At 34.2% G+C, this 27,137-nt stretch overlaps 3 protein-coding genes across 7 annotated transcripts; all 3 read left to right on the forward strand.

The window, feature by feature from the left end:
* The first annotated feature begins 3,909 nt into the window (after positions 1-3,909).
* Positions 3,910-7,480, forward strand: LOC128191951 (heat shock 70 kDa protein 12A-like). 2 transcript variants are annotated; one of them, XM_052864334.1, is made up of 6 exons: positions 3,910-4,356; positions 4,620-4,722; positions 4,813-5,158; positions 5,347-5,583; positions 5,825-5,975; positions 6,303-7,480. In XM_052864334.1, the coding sequence occupies exons 2-6, from the start codon at positions 4,655-4,657 to the stop codon at positions 7,367-7,369; spliced, it is 1,869 nt and encodes a 622-aa protein (XP_052720294.1). In that variant the 5' UTR covers positions 3,910-4,356; positions 4,620-4,654; the 3' UTR covers positions 7,370-7,480. The 2 variants fall into 2 exon arrangements, with proteins under 2 accessions (XP_052720294.1, XP_052720293.1); XM_052864333.1 differs by having other exon boundaries at positions 3,913-4,490.
* Positions 7,481-9,878: 2,398 nt separating this feature from the next.
* LOC128191950 (uncharacterized) lies at positions 9,879-20,730 on the forward strand. Of its 4 annotated transcripts, none has more exons than XM_052864331.1 (26): positions 9,882-10,053; positions 10,326-10,391; positions 10,851-10,886; positions 11,131-11,277; positions 11,366-12,271; positions 12,906-13,049; positions 13,335-13,391; positions 13,505-13,633; positions 13,806-13,874; positions 14,458-14,487; positions 14,713-14,856; positions 14,998-15,126; positions 15,366-15,494; positions 15,657-15,764; positions 16,213-16,338; positions 16,451-16,576; positions 16,708-16,757; positions 16,866-16,902; positions 17,084-17,209; positions 17,541-17,573; positions 18,117-18,245; positions 18,471-18,524; positions 18,639-18,782; positions 19,916-19,957; positions 20,253-20,392; positions 20,593-20,730. In XM_052864331.1, the coding sequence occupies exons 1-25, from the start codon at positions 10,041-10,043 to the stop codon at positions 20,381-20,383; spliced, it is 3,105 nt and encodes a 1,034-aa protein (XP_052720291.1). In that variant the 5' UTR covers positions 9,882-10,040; the 3' UTR covers positions 20,384-20,392; positions 20,593-20,730. The 4 variants fall into 4 exon arrangements, with proteins under 4 accessions (XP_052720292.1, XP_052720291.1, XP_052720289.1 ...); XM_052864329.1 differs by having other exon boundaries at positions 9,883-10,053; positions 16,708-16,761; positions 16,867-16,902; XM_052864330.1 differs by having other exon boundaries at positions 9,883-10,053; positions 16,708-16,761; positions 16,867-16,902; positions 18,642-18,782.
* Positions 20,731-20,770: 40 nt separating this feature from the next.
* On the forward strand, positions 20,771-23,909 carry LOC128191952 (heat shock 70 kDa protein 12A-like). Its single transcript, XM_052864335.1, has 5 exons — positions 20,771-20,877; positions 21,045-21,392; positions 21,475-21,693; positions 21,998-22,133; positions 22,357-23,909. The coding sequence occupies exons 2-5, from the start codon at positions 21,078-21,080 to the stop codon at positions 23,412-23,414; spliced, it is 1,728 nt and encodes a 575-aa protein (XP_052720295.1). The 5' UTR covers positions 20,771-20,877; positions 21,045-21,077; the 3' UTR covers positions 23,415-23,909.
* Positions 23,910-27,137: the final 3,228 nt, after the last annotated feature.

Raw genomic sequence — 27,137 nt, forward strand, 5'->3', positions numbered from 1 at the left:
GTGAGATTACTTTACTTGGATCCTCAAATAGTGAAAACTTTAAATTATAGAAGCGATCTAATACTGGAGCCCCAGGAGAAGGGGTTCAATGTTTCACATAGAAAGACAGGAGGGAACATGTTTAAAAATCTTATGGAGGAGAACTACAATGCTTCAATTTGTGAGATTACTATGCAAGCATTCTCAAATTGTAAAGTTTCTAAATTGTGGAAGCCATGACCCCCAAACTAATATTGAGGCCCAAGAAGGGGTTCAAAATTAACATAGAAATATATAGGGAACATGTTTAAAAATCTTCTTCTCAAGAACTACAGTGCAACAGTTTGTGAGATTACTATGCACGCATCATTGGCTATTGTAGATTCTAAATTGGTAGAATCGTGACCCCCGGACTAATACTGGGGCCCCAAGACCCCCAGACCAATACTGAGGCCCCAAGTGGGGTTCAAAGTTTAACATAGAAATATATATGGAAAATGTTTAAAAATGTTCTTCTTGAGAACTTCAATGCTACAGTTTTTGAGATAACAATGCAAGGATCCTCAAATAGTGTAGTTGTTAAAGCCAACCATAAACCCCGGACCAATACTGGGGCCCCAGAAAGGGTTCAAAGTTTAAAATAGAAATAACATACATGTATGCTATGAAATAGAATGTTACAAGGAACTGTTGTTCAGGTGAGCGATGTGGCCCATGGGCCTCTTGTTTTTGTTTTTGAGATGCATATAAATAGAGGCATAGTGGGAACCTATATGAACTATACAATATTTAACTGGTAATAGCAGAAATAGATAGGTGTGTTGATATAGGAATTATCAATGATGCATCAGTTGCTTTCAATGCACCTCTACAGATTCTTCATAATTTAGTCTATTCTCTTTTGAAAAGTGGACAGGCATAGCCTACATGGATAGCCTACATGGATGTAGGCTATGCCTGTCCACTTCTCAAAAGAGAATACATTTAGTCAAGATAAGCCAAGTAGTTCCCGAGAAGTTTGACGGCTGACAAGCACTGATGGATATGAATTGGTCTCCTGAGTGACCACTGTGGCCTTAGTTTGAACTGCAATGTACTTTTTTCTCTCTTTTGACCCTCCCAAAATGTTGCTAATGAATCGAACTATATTTGCGACAAAATGTCTTATTGAAGAATTGATTTGTTATGTTAGCTGTTCCACTCTCAAATCCAATCAACAATCTGACCATTAAAGATAAATTACCTTTATAGACATTGGGAAAACAAAGATTGATAATGAATTGCAAAATCATATTTTAATTTTTAATTGGCATATGAATTCGGACATTCAGCATTGATAGAAATACAGTGTCTTATCGAGAGACATTTGCTGCCCTTTCGTGGATGACATAGGCTGTTTGAAGATAGAAAAAACAAATCAAACAGGAAAACAACGCACAGACAGACAACCAGAATAAGTTGTAACCTTCTTGTCTTGTTTCCTTGTAAAAAATAATGAATATTTACGCGTGTAATGTTCTTGTCTCGTTCTAAGTAATTAATGAAATGAACAAGCATATTGTTCTGGTGTTTGTTGTTTTTTTTTAAACCACTCAGTTTCATGCATCTGATTTGTATCTCTTGCAAAACTGTTGAACTCAAAGCATTTGATATTAAAATTTGTTGATATTAATCTTGATATTTACATGTCGGAGTTCAAGTTAATTCTATGATACGAGTATTTATCACGTATACTAATGGGATTTAACGGGAAAATGAGAATTTATCCTTTTGCAATTCAGGTTGTCATATTAGTATCTACACGTATGTACACGTATATAGGGAGAGACTTACAAATCAAGTGAACGCTTTCCTCTACATTTCAAATAATTTGAGCAATTTAGATCAATTGAGTTGACCAATTAAATGTTCATCGTCAATACAACTCTTCTGAAACCCCTTAGCACGATTTTATTTAACAAGTTTACTAGTTATCAATCAAACATACTGTAAAGAGATGTACATTCGGGGAGAATATTGATTTATATTTCTATAGTTATGTCCCTTTTTAAAAATAAAATATTAATTCTAATTGTATAAAATATTACTGTAATGCATACATTGCAATGTATATTATAAACAGTATCAATACCAATCCTAATTTTGCAAATTTATATTTCATGAAATGTATTTAGCGATGCATCCGTCAAATTTCCCGATTATATATCAGTTTGTTTCACATTGCTTATTGTTTAAATTTTCTCTTTAATGTAAATCCATCTTTGACGCATCCTGTTTTTATTTTATGTATACATGTACTTGGTCTCTAGCTTCCGATTATCATTTTAAAATGGGATCAATATTGTGTAAAAGATGTACATATACATGTTTAGTTGCTTTAGAGTGCATAAGTTATCGTGAGGGCTGCAAAATCAAACATGAAAAATAAAATGAACAAATACAGAGATAAGAGAACTTTTTGGAAAAGGACTGGGATCGCAGGGCCCCAGCTTTTCCAAACCTCGATGCAAATAAAAATCCAAATTCAAAAATGTTCATTTCAACTCCAATTTGTTTTTGTATTCTTTTCCAGCTCTAGATTTACTTTCTTTTGAATACGAATTATGTTTTTTAAATTTTGCTTACAAACATTTTTAAAATTTTGTATCACTTTATTATTGAAATACATATTTCCAAAAGGCTTTCATGCTCAATCGGGTATGATACATATGTAAGTTCATGTCGATGTTTATATTTTAACAAAATAAATACTCTATACAGGGTCATTTTCGCCCCGTGTTATTTTCGCCCTTCGACACTTGCAAACGGTTTCACGCCGTCTTAAATTCGCACAGACTCGCTTGTGTACTAAAGAGATAAAATGGAACATTGGAATTCGCCCAATTTTAAATTCGCCCGCTGACAACGAGGTCGAAAGGGGCGAAAATAAAACGGTGGCTAATATTTCCCTGTGTCCTTTCTGATATATTTTACTTTTAACAAATAAAAGTAGTCATGTATATTTTATTTGTTAAAAATAAAATATATCGGAAAGGACACCTGTATACAGTATAGAAATTTGCAGCACAGGTGGGTTTTTTAAAAAGATTATGTGTAAATTGAACATCATTTGTTTTCTTTCGAAATCTTTAAAGTGAAAATTACTGAATACGTGATTACGTTTTATTTCCATAAAATATGATCTAACGTGATATATTTTTTTGCATTTTTCAATTAAATATGAGATCATGTTTCTTTGAAATTTTAGCTGTTTTTGAGTTTTGGAACATTTGATATGATACACATTGTTTGAATTGAGGTGTGAATTATTTGGAGCTTTAGTCAACTACTAGTAATAATTTGTTTTACATAATGAAAAATAAAAAAATATAATGTTTGTATGACTTAAATTTTTTAAATGATGGTTCGGTCTTAAAAGGGTCATGGTCACGATTTTGGTAAAAAATTATGTTTTCGATTTTAATGTTTATAATGCTTCAGCAAGGTATTTTTAATAGGCAACCAAAATTTGAGTGTCATTTGTCGAGTTATAAGCGAGTTACAGAGCTTACAATTCCTCGCTATGTAAACAAAGCTTTTGTTTACATTTTGAATGTTGAAGTGAAAATTCCAGTTTTAGACTTAAAATAAATGTGTTATTCGTTAGGAACTGTTTATTTATGCTTAAAATGAATAATAATATTGACAAATCAGCTTGAAAAAGATTTGTTACTGGTATATTGAACCCATGTATACAAAAGCAGGGCACGAGCCTTGTTTACATGACGAAGAATTGTGAGCCCTGTATCTTGCTTAAAACTCATCGACGGCCACCCAAATTTCATTTGATCATTAGAAATGAATTCATAAAGCATTGTAAATAATAAAAACAGAAAAATAAAATTTGAACAAAATTGTGACCATGCCCCTTTAACAAAAAGATGCATTGCTGGTATAGCAATTTTCATCACACGAATTCCTTATAAGCTGTCAAGAAAGTCATGGTCAACTTTAATTTCATTCCTTTCCATGTTTCAATGTTTGTATAAATTTTTAAATTAAAATATAGCTATTTCTAACTTGACGAGGAAAAAAAACTGGATAGTTTACGGTTGGACGAAGCACGCTGCCGAATGCTTCATATATCTAAGTATTGCGCACCCACGGTTTACCCAGCCATCTATGGAAACGGGAACAAATAGGGATATAAGAGATGCTAGGCCGCTGATCGATCCAATTCAGTTACCAGCTCCAATTAAAACATTCCATCCCAGTTCCTGGCGGCGCGAGGGCAAACAGCTCAAGAAAACTGTGGCGCGACAGGACCGGTGAAAACGTATTGATTACAGAGCGGGCGATTCTTGTCAGTTTGCCTGTGAACGCGATTGATCACTACAGGTATTTGATTGAGATTTCATGATGGGTTTTATTGATCCGAGGAAGAAAATGCTGTGGCAATCTTTCAGATTTCGACTATAGTCATATTTTGATGTTTGTAACATGGACGTCACACACAGATTTGTTATTTTAAGGTAGGACAGTACTATGATACTTTTTATGGTTATCATTTTTTAAAAGTGAAATATTACGTGAAGCTAACGTGATCATAGCATCAACTTTTACGTGATACTAAACTGAATTGTATTTCATTTCTGTTGTAGAATAAAACACCGTTTATGTTTTGGAAAATTAAAATATGTCTAGTTTGCGCTTGCGTCAAGAAATTAAAAGCAGACGATCGAGAAACAGACGTATTGAATCGAGGTAAGTAAAGAAAACAACAAATGATTCAGCAATTCCTTTATTAGACATCATGGAGTATTCTTACAAACCAAACCTATCTATTTACTGAAGATTTCGACAAGATCAGAATGGTTCTCTACCAGCGTTTCAGGAGTCGGCGGAACCCGACATAATAGCTTGTATCGATATAGGGACAACCTTCTCGGGATATGCATTTGCCCTTAGCAAAGATCTCCAAGAGGATAGATTAGCTGTCCATGTCAACAAGGAATGGATATCCGGAAACTCCAAGTTGATCACACTCAAGGTTCCAAGCTCCGTTCTTCTGACCCCGGAGAAAAGATTCCACTCCTTTGGGTACGAGGCGGAATGGAAGTATGGTCAGTTAGCAGCCGACAAAAACCACCTGGGCTGGTATTACTTTAGGAAATTCAAGATGACGATGATGCAGAACGAGGTAAAGTCGATCAGCTTGACTCAGTTTCTTAATTTTTATTTTGCAAGTATTGGACAACATTTCTATCATCTTAGTTTTGTTTTTGTATCACAAGTTTCTTATTCTTAAGTTAAAGGGTGGCAAAGTATATTCCAAATCCGATAAAGAAATATTCAATTCTATGGACAGTTCGTTTCTTTTCCCTCCAGAATCCGAACATTGGCACCAGTATTATGGACGACACGGGAAAACCTCTCCGTGCCGTGGCAGTGTTTTGTGCTGCCATCAAATACTTACGAAATCACCTAGTGGACGCATTGGCCAGCACCATGAAAGGTGTAGAGCCAAATTGGATATTAGAAAACTTTTCTTTTCAATGGATCTTTACTCACCCTGTTAACTGGGAGGACCAGACAAAGCAAGTTATAACAATGGCCGCCAAACAGGTTACTAAAGTGTTATTTTTAAATCCTTAACTTAAAGTGGGATATTGCTTAGAACTTGGCACAAATGATAATTACACCTACATGTATATACACTTACATGTATATGTGATATAAATAGAAACACATGCTTTTATTCATCTTCATTATTTTTTTTTTATTATTTTTTTTTTAATTATTAAATAGTGAAATGTTGCAAGATTGTAACCAGAATTTTAGTGAAAAGACGATTTTTCATATTCAGGTTGGAATCAACAACGCAACTCTAGTACCGGAAGCCGAGGCAGCCTCGTTTTACTGCCAAGTTTCACCATTACATCGAATCAACACCAGGAATGGAGAAATGATTTGTTTACAGACACTGGGGATGAAATATCTAATGCTTGATCTAGGCGGTAAGATTTTGTTAATGTGATAGAAGTTTTAGTTTTCTGTCTATATGTTTATCTTCTACCCCTCTCTTTCTGTCTCCAAATGAATTTTGTTCCATTCGTCCATATTAAGGGTTCGATTTGATTTTTCCTATGCTTACTTATTTTAACCTTTTGATGTAAATATGCTTTCAAACAGTTCTTAAAAAGTATGTCGTTTGAGTGTTATACGGTATTTAGCTAATCATTACCAACCTCCAATTTCATCATTGTCATCTTTTATATCAGATTTGGTAGCCGTGTACTATGGAGTGTATACATGTAGACTTATATGATTTTTTTTCTACATAGGTGGGAGCACTGATTCTACAATACTGCAGTTGACTAACGACACGAAGCTGATAGAACTCATAAACAGTACCGGAAACCTGAACGGAGGAATCAAAGTGGACGCCGCCTTTATTAATTTTCTAATGCAAATTGTGAATGAGGAGGTGATGGAGAAATTCGCCAGTAGTTTTAAAGCTGACCTTTCCTATCTCCACAAGGAATTTGAGATTAAAAAGCGGACGTTTGACCCTAAAAGCTCAGACCCTATAGTTTTTAAGTTACCTACAGTATTAAGAAGAATTTTTGAAGTCAACATGAAGCAAGCGTTACAATTGAAGATAGAACAATCCGAATATGGATACCTTGTCAAACTTAATGGTGATACTTTAAGCATGGACCCGGATGTGTTTCGAGGATTTTATGCCGCTGCTTTGGAAAACATATCGAGTTCGTTATTAAAAGTGCTGTATGCAAAGGAAGGCAAAGATTGCAAAACGATTGTGATGGTTGGAGGTTTTGCATTGTCTCCCCTTGTTCAAAACACCATTCGAACAAAGTTTCCGGATATGACGATTTTAATGCCCCCCGATCCCGATCTAGCTGTGATGAAAGGTGGTGTATTGTATGGGTTTGATAACCGACCAGTGATATACATGAAAGCAAAATACACCTACGGGATTGGGATGGCGATGCCTTTCAAAAATGGCGTCCATCCAGATGAGAAGAAATTTGAGTCTAATGGAGTGTCGCTTTGTAGTGATGTGTTCAAAATTAATATAACACAGAACCAAGACGTGCAGATTGGCGAGTTTGAAAGCCGGACTTTGTTGTACATTAATAGGAGAGAGCAACGGTTTCTCTGCATACCCGTTTATTTGTCAACAGTTAGAGAGGCCTTGTTCACGACAGAAGGAACATGTCAATATTTAGGCAAAATGAAAATTACTTTAATGTCAACTCGCGATGAAAAAGCTGCTATATCAGTGAAGATGGCTCTTACTTTTCATGAGCTGGTTGTAGAAGTGACAGACGAAGGAAGTGGAAGAACTATTCGTGACGTTTTCGCCGATTCGCCGCACATTGAGTAACGTTAATTAGGTCGTAACGAAAACGCTCGATTTTGCTTTTCACCCGGCGCATATTCATGGTATATAATTCATTAGCTCTTGGAGTGAAACAGGAAGTTTGTTGGTTTATTTTTTAAAAAAAATTGTCTATCGACGAAAGAAAATCAGAAGAATTGTTTCAGCCTTTGAGGCATTAATCTGTTGCATTCCTATAATTTTGAAAGGTCTTAGTCAGATGAAATCTGCTAATATGTTTTGGTGGTTTCCTCCTAGGAAACCTGGGCTTGGTGAATTACTATTATGTATGTGCTATGGCATCGATAGACTGTTGTCCTTAAGCGAAATGGTTCTTTCAGATATGGACTCCAGAGAATTATTGGTGATTGTGACTGCCTGGTTTTTGTTTAGATATTGAGCATGAATTATGAATTTTACAATGTGTTGCAGGGCATACAGGAAACTCACGATGCATTTTGTTACCGAGTTGACCTCCAGTCACGGATTAAAAGCTTGATCGAAAAGTCGATATCGTGGCAAACTTAATGGTTTATACGTAATCGATTTAATATACATCATGCACTTGTATTTAACAATGTTATTGCTGTTATCAATATTATTATTTAAAGAAATATTCTTTGTTTTAAGCGTTTAATAAAAATGAGTTGTTGAAATCTTCGGTATTTCATTGCTTTAGGTCTATTAACAATTCCTCTTATTAAAAGTCATCCCATCGAAATTTTACTCCCTTCCCTTCCCTCCGTCAACATTGTGATTCAAAGATATTTCAAGTTCTAATACTAATATTTTAAATCTTATCTTTGAAGCAAAATTTAGTTTATAATTTTTGTACAATAATTCGAGGAAATAATCGATACCTTTTAAAGAAAAAATTGTTCAAAAAAAAAATCAGTCGAAAAAAAATATGACCAATATCGAGTCTTACAGATGTTTGCATGCTTGAAATGATATCATACATAAATAATATGTACTACAGATCAATGATAACACACTTTTTAAAGAACTTGACATAGACAATGGCTGGGCAAACTGTGAACAAGCGGACCGTGAACACACCTGTCGCCAACTCTTGCACATTACATGTTTTTGTTTCTGACAGGTGCACTAACTTTAGAAATAGAATATTTACATACGCTTTATTAAAGGGTTATGATCCCAGTAAATACTATGTCTAACGTCATAGATTAGTTGATTGTCTTGGACTGAAGTTAATTTGGTATAAGTATCATAAATTGAAAATCTTCTCAAAATGAATTCATAAATGGTTGATATTTTGACATTAGTCAAACTTTATTTGGTTATCGTGGGCTAAGTACATGTAGGTATTAACCTATATCCAAATTACCTTATTTTGGTTTTCTTCGCAACCAAGGCCATCAGAATTATTGATCTTGGAGGATAATATCCAAAAATAAACTAAAAAAAAGAAGAATAATTAAAAAAGTATTTGTTATCAATTTGAATAATGCATGTCAACATGATTTTTTTTTTTCTAAAATCATCATTGTCTGTAAGCGCTTTTATCTTCAGCAGCTTAAGATTGATGAATGTTTCATTTTACTGCAAAGAAAAATCAATTTTATCTACACAGCTAAATGTTCTATACACGTTTTTAAATATTCCAAATGTATTGTTATATATCTAATGACATATACATATACCTCAACACACCCCCCCATTTATCAAATTCTCTCACTCACAAATAAATAAAAAATTCAAACAAAATTCACATTTTAAATTAAGTGCATGAATATACATTTCAGTTTCTTTATCTTGTAATTTTTTTTCTTATATTCAAAATAATATAAACCTTGTATGAATTCAACAATCAAGTAGTTTTTTCCCTGTCATATGATAAAAGCTAACAGTTGCTGCACAAATTTATTTTTCAAGGACGAATTAATTGGAACACATATGATTCAGACATCAATTATTGATGGAGCCAAAATTAATTCCAAGGTTCATTGTTTTCCTTTCATTAGCAATTGAAAGCGGGTTTTTTGTTGTTTTTGCTCGCATAGAAACATATTGACAAAACTTTTATTTCATAGACAATGCGAAAGTATTTCATAACTGTAGGAAAGCCCCCATTGTCTGCCACTTCTATTGTATTTGACAAAAAATATCATAAATGCTGTTTTACAAAAACTAACTAGCTAAGGATAACAACCCTTTTCAGTATGAATTGTTCTAAAAAAAATAATCATTTAACGATGGTTTTGTGATACGTATGCATTTCACAATTAAAAGTTAAAATGTTTACATGTAACAAGTTCACACAATGTTATTCTAAATAGAGGGGATATGACTAATTTACGCCTCCGTGTAAAATTCACATTATAGCGACCTTTCGGCCATCATAAGAAGCAAAGGCACAAATCTAGACAATACGCCTAAGCAATGAGTTGATTCAGTGAACAGACTTAAAATATTTCCACAGATTACCATCACATGGCCTCCGGCCATTTTTGTATTATCGCGGGAATCTTGTCTTCCGGTCGTTTTCTTACATCTGGTCATTCGAGAAAAAGTCACAATAAACATGCGTTCTCTTTTGTTTTCTTGAAATTCAATAACGATATGTAAATGAACAGTGTGTGAAAGAGAGTGCATATGCACAAAACCATTTTTTTTCGAACAAGAGTTATAATTTCGGATTTACATTTCGTTAAGGATGTTCAAAAGAAGTGAGTTTATTTTTATTTATCAGTATAACTCATTTGATTTTACTAGTGATTAAATTTGTACATTTTCATTACATATTAATAAAAATCACGATTAATGATATTTTGAAATAATTTGTTTTAATAACGGTAATCATTATACAAATCTTCGGTTTAATAAAAAAGAAAACTCATTAAAAAAGATTTATATATTCAAGTTTACTACGATACTTGTACATTGATACTAAATATTCAACAAAATTACGAAAGAGTGGTACATTTTCTATTGTATGTAGGTATTCATGAAATGGTTGTGACAGCGATTTGTGCGACGTTATTGGGGCTAATCATTGACGTACAGCGTGAGTGCTAATTCAATAATACTTCGATAAAAATACCAACAAGCCGTAGTCATAATACCCATAATATATATATATATATATATATATATATATATATATATATATATATATATATATATATATATATATGCAGCAAAGAAAATTAGTATAAGCTTGAACTCCTGTCCTTTTTACTGTTATAGACATTCAACAATTAATTTTTTAAATGCATGCATTGACGGATGAAATAACAGAACCAGCTTGCAGAAAAATATCAAATCGTATAAAAGATTTCAATTCCTAAGATACCACATTTCTTGAATTCAGTATATGATTTAATAAATTTTGGAACTTGTGCGGCCTTGTATGCAATATCAATATACCAAAATCTATATTAAGAAAGTACAACAAAAACACACCAGCCCAATACTATTGAGGTCCGTTTTTTTTTATTATTTTTTATTGCTTCTTCTTTGGCAGTAAACAGTTGGATGGTAAAGGGCCAAGATCCAGCAGGTTTGTTTGTTTAAAGTATCTCAATCCACAAAAAATTATGATTCAGTAATGATACTTATTTCGTAAATAAAGTAACATACCAATTATTCTTATCAACATCGAAAAGATAAGAGTTGTATGCTCTTGACGAATTATCAATAGATTTCCTTTGAAAAGATACATGTATTTCTGAATATAACCCAAAAAAGTTTTAAATTGGGTGAGTTTTAACTCTTGAATAATAGTATGTTTGGGATTGCTACAGAACCTTGCGACCTGATGCCATCCAGCGATAAAGGTCCGGCTTACTATCGTCGACTTACACCTTGGGGTAAATGGTTAGAAATGCCCTGTCCTCCCAAGACGGTGTTTGTTGCCAAATGGTGCAGATGTGATTACCCAGAGATGGAAGGTACCTGTGAAATACTAATAGTTTCAATGAAAATCATTCACACTTTCTATTTTGATAGGAATACTATGACAATTTTGTTTTTTAACAGACATCTTAACGGAAGCTCATAAGGAGTCAAAAACTACTACGTTAGAACCAACAACTAAAAGGCCAACAACTCTACCAACAACCGCACCTAAAACAACCGTGCCAAAAACAACAACACCGACTTCAGTTAAACGGACATCGACTGTACCAACAACACCGACACGAACAACAACTGTAAAACCAACAACTGCAAAAACAACAACAACTGTAAAAACAACAACTGAAAAAACAACAACAAAAACTCCACAAACGACAACATCAGCGATAACTAAGAAGACCACAACAACTGTACCGACGACGAAATTGTCAACAACTGCAGCATCAACAAGCAAGACAACAGCTTTACCATCAACAACTACACCAAAAACCACAACCATAACAACAGTTGCGCCAACAGTAACGAAACAGACAACAATTGAGCCAACAAAACCCGCATCTACAAATCTACCATTAACGTCATCAGCCAAAGAACCATCGGATGCTAACCATCACTACTCCACGGTGAAGCCCGTGATACAAGACTCAACAACACTCTCAGAAGTTCTCTACCCGATATCCACTCCGGTGTCTCCGTCTACAGCGGGATCTAATGGTCCGGCTGTAAGTGATCATGGACATGATCATGGTGGTCATAGTTTGGAACTAAGTACTAAACAAACAACCGCAGAACTATCACCGTCTCCTACGAAAGGCGTTGCTGCGGTCAATACAACACTAGCTCCCAACACGATGACTGATTCAATTATTGTTACTACCCACGGGGCAAATTCTGGCAACCATCCCCATAATGAGCCAACAATGCATAACCACACGGAGACAATGACCTCAACAACGATGACGCCATCAACGAAGAATCCAACTAGTGAGACAACAAGAACACATTCTACAACGGAATCAAGCTCAACAGGTACAAGAGTTTGACGTTAATAACTATAATTGCGGGTATTTTAAGAAACCATAGAGCAACGAAAATTATGTAAAAATGACATATATATTTGGACATATACGAGTATCAAATAACTAAAGTACATTTATACAAAAAATGTTGAAAATACTGAGCAGGTATTTGAAAATAAAACACATCTTGAAGTATTACAAAGCACAAAGGGCTATTAAAGTTAAATTCTAAATAGTTAAAAGCCTAATTGAGTTATTCGGTTATTCTACTTGGTTAACTTTGATACGTCAGAGGTAGGTGGAAGTGATAAAGATAAACCAATTCAAACCGATAAGAACCCGACATCTATTGAAGGGGTGAGGATGACAGGGCTGTTTACCTCATGCGTCAGTGTGTCCACTCTTTTCACCGTTTTGTCGATTTAACAATCGTAGCCTATGGACAAGATGGCTTTTCCTGATAAACTTCAAACGACATCATTAAAGGGCAGATCTGAACGACTTTGAATCATTCGGCATTTCAGTTGATTTTCATTTAATGGACAAAGTAAAGCTAGAAAGCAAAAACATTATAACGATAAAATTCAAAAATATGAAACTCAATATAAAATTGTCTATTTTCACACTCTTTTTAACGAAAATAGCAACCGCATGTGAATTTCAAGAAATAGCAGACGACAAAATTTCGTACATGGGATTCATCAACGCGGATATCGGATGGATTCGGTTCCAGTGCCCTCATCACCAGGAATTCAGTTTGGCGCGCTGCGGCTGCTTCAATCCACAAGGTAAAAGTGCTGGTGGCCAAGTTTTTTTTTTAAAACATTCATATTTCATTACTGATGGACAATATTAATTAAACTTTTCAACTGTAAGTAAACTATATAGATTTTTCTTCCTCGAAACCCTTTCAAATTAATAGAAAACTAATAATTATTTCATTGATTAAAGTGCAGAAATAAAAACATTTTTCACTTACGTATCTATAAAAAAGACGACCTGGAATCAAAGAATTACATCGATTTGATAAAACCTTATACTGTGGCATTTCGCGATTGATATTTTTTTTTCAGAGGAGACAACACCATATGCATCAACGATTTCAAGAACAACAGTTGGGATTCCGCAAGGTGATTGTCCATCAGCAATATTGTTTTCATCTTGAAATATAGGCTATAGATAAGGTCAATCATAAAAACAAAGATGCCTCAAGTTGGTGGTTTTTTTTTTACTAAACTTTTAGGGTGCCCGTATGTGAAAGAGGGAAGGAAGGCCTTTCGGGAGTTTATTGACGTATTAAAAACATGGGTATTTTCCGAATGTGGAGAGAATTACGAGTTTAGTCAGCTGAAATGTGGGTGTGTTCTAGAAGGTATTGATCTTTAATGCTAATCAAGACTTTTTGATTATTGTGAATAATACAATGTATTGATATAATGTTTAATTAATAAAATTAGAGTAAACATTGAAATAAATAAATCAAATAAATGATTTTTATTCGTTCCTTTTTTTCGTATTCATAATTATGGTAATTAATCTAACAGGAACATCGCCAGATGGAGACGCCTTCGATCTTGTGAAAACTACAGTATCTCCCATCGTAACCTCACCTGGTAATACATTAGAACGTTGTTTGGAATACTTTTCACCGGAACTTTATATATATTACAAATTTTACAATATCAATTAGCCCTCATAAAACCCCCCAAAACCCAACAACAAACAAAAACGACAAAACGATAGCCCTGTCAAGGAGACCATTAAATCTATATTTTGTTACTAAGTGGGTTTAATAAGAAAAAAAGAGGCAATCATTATAAATCATAATTAAACTGAAAATGCTTTAATTGATACTGTTTTGATGTTGAATGAATGATTTAAAGTCTAATTATACAGACATACATGTTCAATACTAGGAAATTCATGTTATTGCCATTAGTATCTTAATTCTCATGAAATTCACACCATATTAATATCATACACTTATTGCATATCATTTTATATTATTTTATAAGCCTTATGCTAAACGCATAGGAGTTATTCACTACCCGTAGATAAAACAAAAGGTCTAAGTTGGTTTTGTCCCATCCAAGTATGGTCGTGTGTGTGTGGGGAGGGGGGGGGGGTTATTCGCCGATGATGCTAGCATAATTGTATCGAACTGATCTACATGGCCGATATTTTTTTCTGTAACAGCGCTGACTTCCACAGAAGAAGTACCACCTGGTGAGTAGCACTTACAAGTATTCGTAATGGAAATCAACATGAAAGAATCTATTGTACAAGATTGTATCAAAGTAGTTGTACTTATTTGGAGAGAGGTATATAAAATATCGACATCGTATACGAAACAAAGTGTAACTTGAATTTTTTGACTTTAAAACATACTCTTTAGGTCTGAATTTTAATAAAAATTACGTTCTTTGAATTTTGACTGACTTTATATTCAAGGTTGCCCATACATTGCCGTAAGTAGATCCTCGTTCCGCGAGTTCGTGCCGGATATTCAGTCCTGGGTGTATTCGGATTGTTCTCCTGATCACGTGTTCAAACAAGGCGCATGTCGCTGTGAACCGGAAACTATAGCGATAAACGGTATAACAAGCGCTTTATGACATTACTCTACTTTGATCTAAAATATATAAATGTAGAGTGAAATAACGGATTAACTTGAGTATGAAAATGTGAACTTTCCATGAATGCATAAGATGTAATGTGATTTTAAATCTTGTTTAGGATGTCCATTCATAGCAGTAGACAAGTCGTCTTTCAAAGAATATATCGATGTGCTGGGAGAATGGGTCACTTCAGACTGTCCAAATAGCTACATGTATAGTGCTAAACAGTGCAAGTGTATTCTACAAGGTACAACGCCATTAAATCTATGTTTTAAATAAAATCATACATGCAATACAATTTAGACTGTTGGTAATAAATGTTGTAGAATTTTAACTAACTAGGGGCTGTAAAGTCTAACTGTAAAACGTAAGCCAAGTTTGGGATTTGTTTTTACTGTCATCTAGTAAATTGCCAATACAACGTGAAAAATGTAGACTGAGATTTCGTTTAAAATTTGAATTGATATGAAAACGCGTTTCTTTCAGATTGTAAGCACGAGGCGTTTGGTTTAGCATCGTTCAGAACTTACATAGAAGAAATAAAAGACTGGGTTATATCAGACTGTCCAAAGAATCACATTTTCATGCCCTCCTTGTGCAAATGCGTCAGTGAAGGTAGTTATACCTACAATCAAAACATGGTGTAACATTGCCAATTTTGATCAAAGTTACAATATTAAAACACTCCTAAATGTTTATAACGAAAGAACATTAATAGAATAAATAACTCCTCTTTCACACAAAAAAGAACATTGAATTTATTGTTGGATTTTACAGCGGGTGGTCAGACTGCAGTACAGATCACTGATCACGTGGTTGGTCCGGTAGTGACCAGTACATCGTACCCAGTATCCACAGAATCCTTGTCCCTGGTCACAACTGCAAGTATGTACATGTTTTATGGCTGTACTTATTTTCCCCTTCATTATTTTAACTTTAATTTCATTTTGTGGAACTGTTTAATTTTTTTTGGTTCTGTATAGCTCAGAAACGATCATTAATCTGATACCATAAAAATAGATTCATTTATGTTTTAATGGTTTTGAAATTCGTATTCTATAGTTTCATATAGTCGTTTGATATTTCATTATTAAATTGACAGTACTTTATCTAATTTTTGGAGCATTCAAATAAAAATATCCCAACCATAAAAAAACAATCGGAAACAAAACAGAAGCGCTATTAAGAAAATCAAAAACAAAACAAAACAAAAAAAATTAACAAAAACAAAACAAAACATAAAACAGGACCCCCCCCCCAAAAAAAAAACAAAAAAACAAAAAAAAACTAACACCCTCTCGCAAAAAGTTCAGTGTGAATACTGCTTTTACAGACTGCAAGGCTGTGGCCACCATTGGGGGATACAAGCGCTTCATCCAGGAGGTGGGCGGCTGGGTGACTTACGACTGTCCAATACATACGGAATTTAACGTCCAAATCTGCTCTTGTCAACGAGCCGGTACGTACATTCCCGTAAAAAGATATTATTTATCCCATTATTTTTAATGTTATAAAGATTTTCTGTTGAGTGCAAGTAGATTTGTTTCATAAGTACTACAATAACTAATTAGGTTGTAAGTATGTACCCGACCAGACCGGATACAAGGAGTTCGTGGACCTGCTGGGGACCTGGATCTTCTACGATTGTCCCATAGGAACCTCCTTCCAGACCAGTAGTTGTAAATGTGACAAAGAAAGTGAGTCCAAACGAATTCATTGGTACACTGTCCTGTACTCTTAGTCCAAACAAATACAGTGAACATTGGTGCGCTGTCCTGAATTTTTTGCCTTTCATATCTTTATTTCAAAATACATTCTGTGATTCCAGGCGCCAAGCCACCATCTACAACCCCAGGACCAACGCAGCCTGATCACCATGATGGTATTGTGTTATTGCATAATCAATTCATTGGCCATTTTGGACCTAATTATTTACTGAATGGATACTAAATGTATCTATATAATGTTCATTATTCGGTTTTGACAGGTGGGCATCCTGGAGATTCGGACAAGATTTCAACCGGTATGTGTATACGAGAGAGAGAGAAAGAGAGAGAGAGAGAAAGAGAGAGAAACAATATTCCTATATTGTGGATAATTTCGGTGAAAGCAATATTGGTAAAATGTATTTTTTTCAAATACATTTTATGTTATTCAAAGTTAGTTACAAATAGTTATGATATGTTTTTTGTTTCAAATTCAAGGCTGTCTAAAAGTCCAGAAAAACAATGGCTACATGGAATTTCTCGCTACTCTGGGTGACTGGGTTTACTACGACTGTCCTGTCCATCATGCCTTCAGTGAAGATGACTGCACATGCGTATTGACTGGTATGCCCATGTACTTTATTGAAAATCTGTATTCAAATGTAAAAAAAAAATAAGTGTTATTGAAAATAACTTAAAAATTTTATGATTTTTTTTGGAAACTGATACTGTGGTTTCATTAATTTTCGTGGGTATCAATTTTCATGGATTTTCTAAAAACCACAGTTTCAAGGATACGTCATTTCGTGGCCAATGATCCAATCAATACAAAATGTTAGTTGAAATTGAACTTCAATGAACATTTAATTTCGTGGATCAACTTAACAACGAAATCCACGAAAATTGGTATTCAACGAATATTGATGAAACCACAGTAATTTCCTCCTTATAACAGGAACACAGACCGGACAAGATGGAAAAACAACCGGTAAGTATATTAGATAATTACGTAACCACGTCGGTGTGTAAACCAAAAATGTAATCATTAGTTTAGTATTTCACCATAAGCATTTTGATTACTTTCGTTTAAATGTTCTATCCTAGATATTGATTATGAGAGAAAGCAAACCACTTGAGCTACAAAAATGACGAATTAGTAATTTTATAACAAATCATAATTTTACCATGCTTCGTAAAACCTTTCAATGTTGACAATCTTAAATCAAAGTTCACTGACCCATTGTTAATGCTGAATAAATAAGGAATATAATTGTCTATTCAAATTCTCCATACATTTTAAAGTGGATCCTCGCGTCAGAGGTTAATCAACTTCACGTTTTTAATGATAGGATTCTTGATTAAATAAAAGTTATACGTCAGTTTTAATTCTTTTATCATTCGATAGTGTTTTGAATTTTTGAAGGTAAATATCCAATTTGCGTAGCATTAATGATTTCATTTGTCTTGCTGATGAATGTAATACGTCACCAATAAGTGTGAGTAAATACCGATTAATGTTTGTTCCATGAAGGCTGCGCATTCTCCTCCACGGGGGACGGAACATACCGACAGTTTGTGGACGAGGTCAGTCAGTGGGTCTCCTACGACTGCCCCGCCGGTCAGGTGTTCGACAACGGACTCTGTAAATGCAGGGGGAAAGGTACATCATCATCGGCAAAGCAATTCAGCCTATGTAGATTTTAAAGTAGTGTTAAAAACACTAACATCCACAACAAAAACTGGGATTGTACATGATATGTATACGCTTTTTGCAATGATTGATTAAATGTACATGTATTATGAATTATATGAAAGTTAACGTAGTGAGTTTTACTTATTTTTCTTCTAAGAATCAGTATCTTATATTTAAACATAATTTGTACAGATTATCATCCATCACATGACGATCAAGTGACAACGGTAGCACCCCAACAGTCTAGTAAGTACAGTGTTAACAAATCGATGCTCGTTGTATTTCTCAGTATTGTTCTCATCATCTAAGTACTGTTGTATTTCCAAGTCCTAGTACATACTAATGTGTTCTTGCCATCAGCAGCCGCGCCGTCCTGCTCCATGAAGACGTCAGACATGGGTCAGGACTACTTCCTGATGTTTGTAGAGGGTCACGGGGAGATTCTCTATCAGTGCGATTTCGGTTTCGTTTTTAACCAAACACAGTGTGGTTGTGTGAAAGAAGGTAACCAAGACTTCAGCATGGGTTTTAATATCTAAAATTCTATAACAAATATAACAAGATGCACAGAAACAATATTGCTCACATGATCAACCTATATTAACATTGCCCAATGTGACTCAAGTTCTTTTTAGGTAAACTGTGTTGAAACTTATATGTTCATATCAATTATGTAGATTAAAATAAAAAAGTACGATTTCTCTCATAAAAGTAAGTTAAGGAGTAATATTTCTATCTTTTCTCATTCAAGCATACTTCCATAAATTATACTCTCCACTGAACATGTTATATTATTTATTATACCTATGTAAGAATTTCGAATCACACAATGTGGTCCATTTAATTCTGATTTGATAAGACCATGGTATGACTATATATTTTTCATACGACATGCTATGGTAAATAAAGTGTCGGATTGCACAGAGTAAAGCAATTGAAAAGTGACAATGTAATATAAACTAGTAGTAATGGCATAATCTGCATCTGTATCTCCCATGTTCTTCAGAAGTGTGTTTTATATATCTCCGATTTTTAAAACCATATTTGTGGCCCTATCTGACCACCAAGGGCAGCTCTTTTGAATTAAAAAAAAATTAGATCTCTTCACGCATGCCTGTTTTCATTTAAATTTCAGCCTCAATGCTGACAAATTTTTCTTAAACAATGTATTTCTTTCTCATATTGGAACCCCACCTCTCTCATGGCTATACTTTAATTCAAACGTTCACAATACAAGTTTTCTCGCATAATGATTAGAAATATTTGGCATCTAACTCATTTGAAAGAATGGTTTTTATTGCCATTTGATATATTCAGGCTTCTCTTTTTACAAACTTGTATCTACCTTTTAAAGAAAAGGTCATGCAAATATTTTGATAATACTGTCTGGATGATTCATCAGAAGAAGATTTTAAAATTGAATACCAAATTCTATACATTTATTTTTATTATTTATCCATTATGTCCTCTAAGAAGGGGGCGTGTTCATTAAAACAATACACAAGGATGCTTTGTGTCATTGAAATACGCAGAATGGTTCAGTAGAGAAGGACGGAAATCTAACCGTTTTCTCACTGTTTAATTGACTAAAACAACACATTGATGAAAATGATTTTCAGAATATTTTTCTATTACAGCTCCGAAACCTACGACACCCAAAACTACTTATATTACCCCAGGTACGTCTAAAGAAGCCTGATGTGTGTGCTTGAAAATGAGTTGGTGATGTGAAATTATATAAAAGCATATATATGTACATGGAAATATCAAACTGCTTAGATTTAATATGAAATTTTTTTTTTATCTCCACATAAAACTATTTTATATCCACTTGCACTATATGACAATGTAACGGCTTTTCACCAAACATTAACATCGCTGATATAAATAATTTATTTCCAATATACTTATATACTTTTGCTTTGCTTATGCTTTCCTCATATGATACTGTTATTTACAATTGATGGTTCGCAGGATGCCCGCTTATGCCTTCACCACTTGGTGAACAATATTTTAGGATGCAGGTTGGAATCATGGGGCTGATCGACTTTGCTTGTCCCGTTCAACAGAAATACGTGTATGAAAAGTGCATGTGTTCATACTGAAACGTCCAGGTATGCATGTCCTTGTCTTATCAGGTCTAACAATAGATCTAGTTTGTTTACTTGTAGGATTTTTTATTGATTAAAACTGAGTCATGTGTTGGCATTTTTAAAATATATCTTTGAAGAGAATTATTATTATAAAAAGATTGACTATATATGCAGCTTTTAAATCGTACTTTTTTTTTATAAGATTTAAATTCATATTTTAGAATTCAGCTTTCGAACTAGAATTTCAAAGTTAAAGGGAAGGATTTTGAAGACTACACCAGCGATAAAGAGAAGCGGAAGAAAACACTAAAAGGAAATCCATTTGTTTACACTTGTTGACAATAAACAATTATATAGGTTATTGTATTTGTGTCGTTTTTTGCTCACTGTCGGGGATACGCTGATTTCGACTTTTACTGTATTTATTTATTGAAATAACGTGACCGAATTGTAAATTCCTACTTTCGGTTTCGGATAATTGAAAATTTCCACACTAACTGAAACAGGTAAGATGGTATTCGATTGCAGAAGTAATTAAACGGTTTTGTAAGATTTTACACGTGCATATTTGACTTGATGTAGGAAATACTTACAATCAGAACAAATAACCAAAAAATATTTTATCACAGTGTAATACCTGCCAAGTACATGTAATGTTGGATATATAATCCAGTTTGCAGATGCTTTGTTTCTGGTCTATCTAACTATGTCTGACGAAGAAGAAGGTCCAACAGCTGTTGTGGCTATCGACTTTGGAACTACATATTCTGGATATGCGTTTTCACTTCAAAATCAGTTCCAAAAGGACCCCACACAGATATTTGCCTACACCAATTGGATTCCTTCCTCTGGAGGGCTGATTTCGCCCAAGACACCGACATCTCTGCTTCTGAAGCCCAACAAGGATTTCTACAAGTTTGGCTACGAAGCAGAAGACACTTACGCAGAACTAGCTCTCGATGGAAAACATCATGAATATTATTTCTTCAGGAGATTCAAGATGCTTCTCCACAGAAACCCGGTAAAATGCACTAATAATAAGAAAGTAAGGTGCATATAGAGAAACCGCTAACTAATCAGTACTTTTTTATATTTGTTTTTAGAACCTATCTCGAGACACAAAAATAGCAGATGAAACTGGAAAAGAGCTCCCCGCTAAAGTTGTTTTTGGACATGGCATTACGTATCTTAAACATCATGCTGTTGATTTGATTAAACAACAAGGATACGAATTAGACGATTGGGATATACGGTGGGTTTTAACCGTACCTGCTATTTGGACAGCACCAGCTAAACAATTTATGAGAGAGGCGGCACAAAAGGTACATATTTAAATGTACAATGGTATGATTTAATTGCAGACTTATTTGGTCAGTTACAGCCAAAACCCAGAAAGCTAAGACTAGCAAACATGTACGAGTACTACCATAAAATGTCTATTAGTATTTAATTGATTAATCAAATGATATGAAAAAGGAAGTTGCAAATAATCTTATAGAACGCCATGGCTGTCTTATAGTCGATTTTATATGATAATCGATGGCACAACCTCTATATGAAGCGATTAAATTATTATCAGCATTGAAAAATCGCCTTTAATAATGAAGAATGGTTTATCTTGTTTAGGCGGACATAACGAACGACCAACTCCTCATCGCCCTTGAACCAGAGGCAGCTTCTATCTTCTGTCGATATATCCCAGACGCGACAGGGCTTGAAATCTTTAGATCAGAATCAAAGTATATGGTGATTGATCTAGGAGGTAAAAGCTTAAGATACACGAATTTTGCACATTCACCAATAAAACACTTGAACTACGGTATCAAAGCCACTTCCTATGGACCTGAAACATTTATGCATTTTAGTTTACAAAACCGCTAGAATAGCGTATTTTTCTTATTTCGATTTAAAAAGCGATATGACATTTAATCATGACCATTTATATACATGCACAGTAACATGGCATTCTAAATCAAATATTTTAGGGGGGACTGCCGACATCACTGTTCATCAGGTGGACAATGATGGGACATTGAGAGAGTTGCACCGAGCAACAGGTGGTGCTTGGGGTGGGACAAAGGTAGATGCGGCTTATGAACAATTCTTCATTGACATCGTGGGGGAAGAAGTTTGGATGGAGTTTCGCGCAACTAACGGTGGAGACTACTTCGATATATTCCGAGAGTTTGAGCTGAAGAAACGGACAGTCAAGGCGGATATGCAACCACGAATCGTGGTGAAGGTTCCAATGTCACTTCGTAATTTGTACGACAGTAAAAATACCGAAACATTCAATGACGCCGTTAAAAATCATGAAATGTACTACCAGAGAATTAGCACTATATCTGATAAATTAAAAATCGATTCTGAATTGGTGAAGGGATTTTTCAGGGATCCTTTGGATAAGCTTATTGAGCATTTACAGCAGGTGTTGATGGTTCCAAAAGTAAGAGGTACAAAGACGTTTCTTTTGGTGGGTGGGTTCGCGGAATCGCCCATTGTACAAGACACACTGCGCGGGAAGTTTCCACACATCAAACTAATAACTCCTGCCGATGCCGGGCTAACTGTGTTAAAAGGTGCCGTCATTTTTGGTCATAAGCCCCTTTCCATCGGATCCCGAATTTCTCATTTAACGTTTGGAATTGCCATCAGTAAGCCATTCATAGACGGCCACCATCCATCCGAAAAGAAGCTTTGTACTTCGAGTGGAGTTATGTGCAGAGACATTTTCCATAAATACATAGAAAGTGATGAATCAGTGGAACATGGATGCATGCACACTGTACCATTAACAATGGATAAAGGGTCGACAATTAGCCGAGTCCGTGTTTATTCATCCACTAATAGAGATCCTATGTTTGTGACTGATGAAGGATGTAGGCTGTTAGGGGAGATGATCATCAATGTGGGCAGTATTGAAGATGCCTCTAATCACGTGTCTGTAGGCCTGAGCTTCGGCAAGACCGAGCTGACAGTGGAAGCAAGAGAGAAGACATCCGGACAGATCTTTCGAGCACGATTTGATTTTCTGAATAATTAAGTATTCTGAAGACAGTTTAAATGTATATTTTTTCAGGGAGGCGGTCTCTGTGAAATATTTTTTTGGTTTTTGGCATTCATCATTTGCATACACATTTATTTTTTTTTCATTGTTTTGTGAAAATTATCATTATTAAGCAGACAACCTGTTACATGTATATTCATGACTTGTGTTGATATAAATGTATATATTGCTACATGTTTATTCACAAAGGAAAAGACATCCATTACATTATAATGTATATTGCTACAAATATATAACATTTATGTAGAATAAAACCGACAAGGTGTCCTCATATTTTTTTAAAAAATAAACCTACTACTAAGACTGCAATCGATTTAAATAAGGGTTTATAATCGATTCATTACTGAGTTTAACATGAATTACGATTTACAATAAGTAAATGGTTTTAATTTTAAACAAGAGCTTTACATGTACATATTTCTTGATTTTTTTAAATTAAAGCTGTAAGCACTATTAATTTTCCAAACACTTCATTTTTGTTTTTGTGGTTTTTTATATTCTTGTTTGAATCTGTTATGATACAAGTCAATGCTATTTTTCGGAGACAAACAAGTGCAGATATGAAATAATAATTACTTCTATGTAAATGCCGTATAAGCTTCAGTGTGTCATCGGTATTAAATCAAAAATACTTGCGTGCATCTTCTGAGAACAAAAAAGTCTTAACAGAAAAAGAAAAAACGATAAATTTGGTGATCCTTGGACTAAGGAAGAGCTTTTTTGATTTTAATCAACTCTCCTATACAGTAACCCAGGCTAACTGGAAGTGAAACAGTGTTTGGACCGAAGCACAAATCATCACTGCTAACAAGACTTACTACTTTTAAGTAGGCTACTCTAAAATAATCGATAATTTCGATGTAATGTAATCAGAAGCATTGTTTTGAAGAAAACTATATAGATATCTTGAAAATACAATGTAGTAAGATTTTAAATGCTTCAAACAATTTCGATATATTTGGTAGTTGTATGTATTCCTACGCCAAAGTTCAAGATTGCTTTGATACAATTTTTCAGAAATGTTTCGAATTCTGATACATAATGCATTGTACAGTTTGTAATTCATATTAGAAAAAATGTGCGTAATTATTCAATTACATGTATACATGTAGCTATAAGAAACTACTTATATGTAAAATTACATATCTTTGATTTTAAAATGATCAATATTCAATAAAATCAATTCCCGTCAGTACTTCAGTACTTTGATTTCTATTTCCACTTCTTATTTTTATATTTAGAAATTTAAATGTTAGTGAAACACTTGTATTTATTTCACTCATATTTATTTAATCGGTTTAAATTTTTTTTTATTAAATGTCTTATAAAAACATGTAATGATGTGTATTACATCAAACACTTTTGCAATAAATTACCATTTCATAGTCATAACTCAGTAGATTTGTACGAATGTGTATCTGTGTGATGTGTGTGAGTTGTTGGACTCCTGTAGCGTCCATTTTGTTTTGACTGAGAATATTGAGTGTCCTGGTGTGTGTAGCTTTCAGTTAGATATCTATGTCCGTAAGATGGCTGAGAAGCGTGTACACTATAGTGATACTGTTCATGTCCAACTGGGATCGCGGCAGTTAGCCAGTATTCCTGTCTTTTGTACACTGTGGATGGAATTCCAGAATTTGCGTGTTTTGGACTTCCCTGTGGTACTTGTGGATTTCTCCGGTCATGCAGAGAGTCTGGTGGTCGACTTTGTACATGACCACTTTGGTTTGGCAAAAGAGGAAGGTGATACTTGCTTTGATCCATCTTCGCTAACCAAGGGTTTTCGATACACTACGCTTCTCATAAAAATTATGAGAAGCGTAGTGTATTGGAAACCCTTGGTTAGCGAAAATGGCTTTGATAATAATCCCGCGAATTCATTCTGCCTCCCTCGTTGTACACTCCATCGTAATGGTCGTGATACTGTCTTTGTGTCTCCGAATTGAAAGACTGGTTATCACGTCATTTATTCTTTCCAATTGTCGACGAGTTTGTGCATTTGTTTTCTGTTGTTTTGGATCAGGCATTGAATGTTCTCCATTATTCCTTCTCATAGAATCCCCGTGTTGCCTTTGCTGGTTCATTTGCCGTTTTTGTTGAGCCGGATGATTGGATCCTTGTACGACTGCTTTGGAGAGCAAACGGCCATCTTCGTGTTAGTAAAGAGCTGGCCATACAACAAAGTCAACAAATTTTCCAGATTTTGTAAAAGATGTTTTACAAGCATTGGTGAAGCATTCTTTGATCTTAACGGCAGCGGCAGCGAGACCGATCGGCCGAATCGAGTTTGCTTTTTCGGCATTTTACTTCACTTCCGGATGGACTGTGTGCTTTGAACTTTACGTAATAGATGGTCATTAAACAATACTATATAAGTTAGCTGGCAGAACGGATAGGTGGTCTTCTAATGTCGTTTGCATCCATATTCATTGCGTAAGGGAGCCGATTTGGGTTTTTAGGGTGTAAAAACTACGATAAAAACTCTTTATACATAACTATATGTAATATACACCAACTCTAGTATGTTTGCAAAGTTTAAGAAAACCTTCCGTCTGATTTTTTTTTAGGGTTTATCTTTAAATAAAGGTACATATACATGTATTATGGGAATGTATAAGAAATTACTTTACCGCAGTAGGTTAAAGTAGGTTAAAGGGATGATTACTATAACAGCGATTTCCCTTGATTTGTAATATGCGATTAGTAATATAATTTTAAAATAATAGTAAGATAACTATCTTATATGAAAAATGATACTAGTATATTCTACTGAATACTTTATTAAAGGGGTCATCTCAAAATATCAAAATGCACCAAATTTTTGTATAGGGTATTACATATATAGATTTATAGAAATTAAGAAAAGTTACCAAGAGGATAGTATACTCCAAGTATACACTTTTGACTTTTTCTTTTATATTATTTCTTTGTTATAACGTACTCCTACAAAGCTTTACTATAGTATTTGATTATCTGTATTTTGTCTTATGCAATTTCATTAATTGTCAAAACAATTTCTGAAATAGTATTGATACACTTTACACTTTTTTGATTGCTCAAAAACATGCGCACCAACCTTGATAAAAGAAAGTTAGATAAATATGAAAAAGTGCGAAAATGTGTAAAATGTGAATTTCACTAACAGAGCATTTTTTACAAGTCGTATGATGGTTCAAATGCAATATCTGGATATTAAAAACAAATGTTATTTTGATATATCATAACCTAAAACATTTATTAACCAATATGATTATTCTTTCTATACATGCGTGGATCTAATCTTGATAAATATGGAATAATTTATTACGAGTTACTGCATACAATTCTATAAAAAATTTTGAATACTAAAACACACCCTTATGTAGCTTTTCTTTTTTACGACATTGGCAAGTTCAGTTGTTCGAGTATCTGATTAAAGTAAATCTATTACAGATAAGATTGTAGAAAGTGGTGACAACTTTTCATCAGTCATCGGAGAATGGTTTTTTTTAATATAAGACTTATCAGCTCCAAAAAAAAAGTCTACAAATGAGCAGTTTTATATCAATCCTGCCAAAAAATACCAAATTGGCTACATCAACTACAAAAAAGAAAAAAAATCTACTCACAACAAAGACCAACAAATATTTAAAACAACCCAAGCTAGTGTCTTGTTCTAAAAATTACGTTAATTATTGAGTTTCTGTATATTGTGCAGAT

Source organism: Crassostrea angulata, chromosome 7, assembly GCF_025612915.1.
Source record: "Crassostrea angulata isolate pt1a10 chromosome 7, ASM2561291v2, whole genome shotgun sequence".
Taxonomy (NCBI): domain Eukaryota; kingdom Metazoa; phylum Mollusca; class Bivalvia; order Ostreida; family Ostreidae; genus Magallana; species Magallana angulata.

What these genes read in the sequence shown, in the direction of transcription:
- LOC128191951 (XM_052864334.1), top strand. Translation starts at nt 4,655, where the DNA reads ATGTCTAGTTTGCGCTTGCGTCAAGAAATTAAAAGCAGACGATCGAGA. An exon ending in TGACGATGATGCAGAACGAG is followed by an intron (nt 5,159 to 5,346) that starts GTAAAGTCGATC and finishes TTTTCCCTCCAG; the next exon opens with AATCCGAACATTGGCACCAG. An exon ending in TAACAATGGCCGCCAAACAG is followed by an intron (nt 5,584 to 5,824) that starts GTTACTAAAGTG and finishes TTTCATATTCAG; the next exon opens with GTTGGAATCAACAACGCAAC.
- LOC128191952 (XM_052864335.1), top strand. Translation starts at nt 21,078, where the DNA reads ATGTCTGACGAAGAAGAAGGTCCAACAGCTGTTGTGGCTATCGACTTT. An exon ending in TGCTTCTCCACAGAAACCCG is followed by an intron (nt 21,393 to 21,474) that starts GTAAAATGCACT and finishes ATTTGTTTTTAG; the next exon opens with AACCTATCTCGAGACACAAA. An exon ending in TATGGTGATTGATCTAGGAG is followed by an intron (nt 22,134 to 22,356) that starts GTAAAAGCTTAA and finishes CAAATATTTTAG; the next exon opens with GGGGGACTGCCGACATCACT.
- LOC128191950 (XM_052864329.1), top strand. An exon ending in CACAGAAGAAGTACCACCTG is followed by an intron (nt 14,488 to 14,712) that starts GTGAGTAGCACT and finishes TTTATATTCAAG; the next exon opens with GTTGCCCATACATTGCCGTA. An exon ending in TTGTAAATGTGACAAAGAAA is followed by an intron (nt 16,577 to 16,707) that starts GTGAGTCCAAAC and finishes CTGTGATTCCAG; the next exon opens with GCGCCAAGCCACCATCTACA.